This window comes from Wasmannia auropunctata, unplaced genomic scaffold, assembly GCF_000956235.1.
Source record: "Wasmannia auropunctata unplaced genomic scaffold, wasmannia.A_1.0 LD336064.1, whole genome shotgun sequence".
NCBI lineage: Eukaryota > Metazoa > Arthropoda > Insecta > Hymenoptera > Formicidae > Wasmannia > Wasmannia auropunctata.
This window is the reverse complement of record NW_012026826.1, coordinates 1,303,310-1,308,655: the sequence shown is the minus strand read 5'-3', so window position 1 is coordinate 1,308,655 and position 5,346 is coordinate 1,303,310. Positions and strand designations below refer to the sequence as shown.

At 25.7% G+C, this 5,346-nt stretch overlaps 1 protein-coding gene across 5 annotated transcripts; it reads left to right on the top strand.

Annotated features, from left to right (window-relative positions):
* The first annotated feature begins 705 nt into the window (after positions 1 to 705).
* LOC105450280 (protein-cysteine N-palmitoyltransferase Rasp) lies at positions 706 to 4,991 on the top strand. 5 transcript variants are annotated; one of them, XM_011690062.1, is made up of 8 exons: positions 706 to 904; positions 989 to 1,170; positions 1,255 to 1,525; positions 1,628 to 1,662; positions 1,762 to 1,902; positions 1,974 to 2,191; positions 2,469 to 2,809; positions 3,020 to 3,422. In XM_011690062.1, the coding sequence occupies exons 1-8, from the start codon at positions 793 to 795 to the stop codon at positions 3,118 to 3,120; spliced, it is 1,401 nt and encodes a 466-aa protein (XP_011688364.1). In that variant the 5' UTR covers positions 706 to 792; the 3' UTR covers positions 3,121 to 3,422. The 5 variants fall into 5 exon arrangements, with proteins under 5 accessions (XP_011688364.1, XP_011688363.1, XP_011688362.1 ...); XM_011690061.1 differs by having other exon boundaries at positions 1,628 to 1,902; XM_011690060.1 differs by having other exon boundaries at positions 1,255 to 1,662.
* Positions 4,992 to 5,346: the final 355 nt, after the last annotated feature.

Sequence of the window (5,346 nt, the reverse complement as noted above, 5' to 3'; positions counted from 1 at the left end):
TATTAAAGTGAGGCAGCAATCCCCAGGCCGCATGGCTGTCACTCTCGCACAGCGGCTATCCCCACCACGCGTTTTCTTAGAGAAGGCTCACTCCAGTATGTGTATATCTCACTGGTCGCAAACGTTGCGATCCAATTGAGATCCAATCAACGTTAAACTGGTTCTACATTGGATGCGTTTAGAGTCCTAGAATACAGAGATGCGACACGGCGTCAGTTAGGTTAGGTAGCCACCGCCATTTTAATTCAGTAAAGTACTCCTAACCTTATAAGCTGATGACAGTTGATGCAAAAAGAAAATACTTACACCATAATAATAGCTTTTTATTACATTTCAACACTTTGTATTGTCTTAATTTTTTTCTATATAATTTATATGTACATATGTACTTTACAAAGCTGTATCTTGATGCATTAGGTGCAATAGTGAATTAAAATGGTCGCTTTGATCATTTGATTGGTACTTTGTCATGTGATTTAAACAGCCAATCAGACCATACCCTTCAATGTCGCATCTCTGTTTTCTAGGACTCTAGCTTTACGCAATAAAATGGGATGTTTTGATTGGTCAATTCAGATAACGCGACGCGTGACGCGCTCAGTGAGAACGCACCCCAGTCGCGCTTCTCATCTAGGACTTTTAGCGCTTCTCTGATTATCTAGGACTCTAGATTTACAAAGTTTACAAAACTCAATATAAGTTGGCAACATTGTATATGGCTACCGAACTCTTGCAATTATTTTCTTTCTGTGACTGTAATAAAATTGTTAAAGCGGCAAGTTTAACTTAACAATGAAAAATAATAATTTAGTAATCATAAATTACTATGAAAGTTATTTTTATTTCTTTGTTTGGTCGTGTGCCATCTTTTATTCTGTATATCAATTTTATTTGGCAAATAATTGTAAGAATATAGAGAAAGAGAAAGAATTAACAGGTAAACTGTTATAATGTTAATGGTTCAATCATATTTGATTTGTATTTTCAGATTTCAATGACTATTATGATGCATATGGTGATTTTGATTCAGGATGGTTTTGGGTTAGAAAGAAACGAGACACCTCTGATCAAGAGTGGCTTGTATGGCTTACATTAGTGAATAAACTGATACCTTATGTTTTTATACATCATTTTATCAGTCAGATTATTAAAGTCAATAGTAATAGTATGGTATGATTATATGCAAAAAATATATTGTAAGAAAAGTTATAAATAATATCAAAAGAAAAAGAAAATAACACAGATATTTTTCAGATATTGTGCTATTGGTACATTTTATCGTCTATAATTTTTCTCTATTATTATTTGGGTACATTGGCAATGTTTTGTGCAATATTGCAACCTAGTTTTTTACATATAATGACATGTATATGCAGTAAGAATGCAGCATGGATTATACATATTTTGTACCTATTTATAATACATATATTAAAAATACCAAATGGCACTTTTCAAAGTTGGCTGGAAATCACCGATGAAAAGCATTATATTTTAACACTTATAATGTGTTGGATACATTTAAGAAGTATCAGTCACACTATTGATAGCATTGATGACCAATTTTCCAGTTCAAATAATTTTATTCAGAAATTAGCATATTGCTTATACCTGCCTACATTATTTTTAGGTCCGCTTATTTTGTATCATGAATTTGTAGAATCTGTAGGTATTATTATTATTATTATTATTGTTATTGTTATTATAGTAATTATTATAGTTATAAAGTCACAAAATTCTATATTCTGTTTGGATATTTTTCAGATTAATCAACCACATCAATATTGGAATTGCCAAAAGCTTTTAACATTTATGTTAAATTTAATTAGATACATGTTCTGGTTATATTTTACTGACTTGTTGCTACATTTTATTTATATAAATGCTGTACAATATCATTTACAGGTAATTCTTTTTTCATATACAAGATATGCATATCATATTTGCATATAAGAATATATTTATATTTTGTATAGGTTATACAAAATTTGAATTCTTGGGCACTATTTGGTTTAGGATATTGCATGGGACAATTTTTTTTAAATAAATATGTAGCAATCTATGGAACATGCAGTAATTTATGTTACTTAGATAATATAAAAGCTCCATCACAACCTAAATGCATAGCTAGAATTCATTTATATTCTGACATGTGGAAATATTTCGATAGAGGATTATACAAATTTCTGATAAGGTAAGTTTAATTTATTTAATTAAATTTACTATTTGTATATTTTATTCTATTACAATAATTAATAAGATTACATATATTTTATTATAATATGGACTTGTTATCTCCAATAATGCATTTACTCACTAAACTGACTAATTGTAAGTACTAAGTAGCAATTTAATGTGATTAGTTGGACCTTAAGATAAAACCAATCACATTCAACTGTAAATTAGTTAGTGGTAGCATTACTGGAGATATTCATTATTTTTTCTTATAATATTTCAATATTTGTTTACAGATATATCTATATTCCTATACGAAAATCAAATGGGTATTTTGGAAAATTATTTGCATCATTTTTATGTTTCACATTTGTTTTTATATGGCATGGAATACAAATAAATATTTTTATTTGGACATTGCTCAATTTTATAGGAATAGTAATTGAAGATATAGGAGTGTCAATTGGCAAAAGTAAACAATATCATAAAATACAGAACACGTATTTATCTTCAAAAAATACTAAGAGACTTAATTGCATATTAGCAAGTCCTCTTTTAGCAATGTCAGCTATATCAAATTTTTATTTTTTGGGAGGACAAGATATTGGAAATATCTTTATACAAAACATATTATATGGCAAGTTCATTATATCTTAGTTTTCTTTTTGTATATTATCTATTTATTTAGTATATAGGAAGAGGATTATATGTCCGTTATCTTGTATGTTACATACTAATATTTATTACTAAAATATAAATATATTTTTTTTATTTTAATAATTTTACAAATTTGAAAAAATTCTTATAGTAAAAAAGTCAAGATTAAGATGTTAATTTTTGTCTATAGGATCTTGGAAAAATCTATTGGTTCTGCTTTTTTTTCTTTATTGTTGCTGCCAAGTTTCTGAAGATGTTAAAAGCTGGGAATTACGCCGTACCAAAAGCTAATGCAATACTTTTCTAATAAATGAATATGTTTGTATATAGATTGATACAAATTTTACAGTCAATTTAAATTAAAAGAAACATAGTGTAGGAATATATTACTATGTAAAGAATTAAGATAAATATTGAAAGTTAATAACTTTTCAATCTTTTGTCATTTTTGTTTAAATATTTTGCAAAAATATGGAAGAATATTTTTATAATCAAATATAGATAATTTGAAAGTAAGAATGTTTTGTGGAAACTTTATTTTTCTTAGAAAAAATACTATATAAACAAATTACAATTACTATTATATCTATAAAATATTGTTTTTAAAATATGACAAAAATTTTTATTATTAAATTATTAAATTTGAATTGAGTAATATTTTATAAAATTTTATATATATGTATATTATATAAAATTAGTATAAAATTATATATTATATATATATTATATATATGTATTATATATATAAAATTACTATGAAATTTTATAATTAAAAGAAATATTACGATTATGATTCCACGATAAAAATTTTTTGAAAATAAAAATTAAAAAGGAAACTACGTAACATATTAATCTTCGATTTTATTATTAAAATAAATTGGATACCAAAAACAATATTTTACGATTTTCTCAAATTTTACTCTAATATTTTAAAAAATATAATAAACGATCAAATCGGTCATAATATAAGAAGATAAAATCAACCAACACGCATATTAAATTGATGAAGCCAGCCAATCAAAATCCTGTTCAAAATGCGCGATATTCAAATGTCAACATCGATCAATGTATATATAATAAAAGTATAAATAAATTAATAATAATACAAAATTATTGTTATAAAACTAATAAAAAAAAAATTAATAAAAATATGCAATAAATTAAATAAATTAAATAAACTAGTAATAATAATAACCAATAACTATATTAATAATTTGCAGAAGTATAAATAAAGGAAGTATATTTATTAAGTATTTTATATTACATTTTTATTTCTTTTGCGCGCTTCTGCTTCGTCAGATTCGCATTTTCCCCTTTTAAGGCTGCGATTGATCGGTCATTAAATGAAAATTCGTACAATCAATATTTATACGCGTTTTCTTCTTCTCTTCTTCGATATCCACATTATCGTACGAGTTCGCCGGTCTTTAAAAAGATCGATAATCCATCTAATTATTAATAATTTTTTGAATAAGGATGATAACATTGGAAAAATTCATTTTTTTAATAGTATATAATTTATTTATCTATAGATATCTAGTAGAATACTAGGGAGGTATCCCTTATGGAAAAGACCGTCTGCTGAGGTATTACTGGCTACTACATAGAAATATCACACGAAACTACTGGAAATATTATTGAAAATCACATATAGACGTATTACTGACAATTACACAGAAGTATTATTGATGCTCTGTATGATTTTTTCGCACTACTGCCGAAATATATTACTGCCTAAATATTATTGCTACAAATATATTTAGGCAGTAATATTTGAATATGGATATGCGCTGTAATGTCGAAAAATAAATTATTGAAAAAAATTTTTTTATTTTATTATATTATTATATGTAATTATTTTTAGAGTGTAATTTGTGAGCTATTCTGCATTTTATTAATTACAATTTATACGCAGGTTTATAATTTTTGAAAACATCGGATTCGAACCTGAGATCCTGAGATCCTGAGAACCTGAGATCTAGAACAACAGACTTGTACGCAAACGATGAGCTAATGATGCTTTGTACAATAGATTTATTTTTTCCATTATATATTCTATACTTCTGACAATGAGTTTTCTGTCTAAACAAATACTGTAGAAACTGATTGAAATAAGAATGTATATAAACAACAAATAAAATAATTTGTATTTTTTACAAATACATCAGGGTGTTTAAATATTGAAAAATATATATATATATACGCATGCATGCTTTTTTATATTACACTATTATTTATTTCAGTATATTGTTATTAAAAATTTCAATATTCTTTGAAAATTAAAAAAATTGCAGGAAAGATGTTTTTAAAGTAAAAAAATTAAAATAATTACAATTTATATTAGTAATAAAGGTATTTAATGCACTGCACATTTTATACATCGTTCTAGCACATATACATACCCAAATAGCACCACTGATCCTTTTGATTTCAAAAAGAATTCACTTTCTTGAATTCTTTTCGAATTCGCGTAATCTGTTTAAAATGAAGTAAAAAAGAATTCCTTTTTGATAGTTA

Coding starts and splice junctions, on each gene's coding strand:
- LOC105450280 (XM_011690059.1), top strand. CDS start 793: ATGAAAAATAATAATTTAGTAATCATAAATTACTATGAAAGTTATTTT. Junction 905..988: donor ATTTTATTTGGCAAATAATT/GTAAGAATATAG, acceptor TTGTATTTTCAG/ATTTCAATGACTATTATGAT. Junction 1,171..1,254: donor AAGTCAATAGTAATAGTATG/GTATGATTATAT, acceptor GATATTTTTCAG/ATATTGTGCTATTGGTACAT.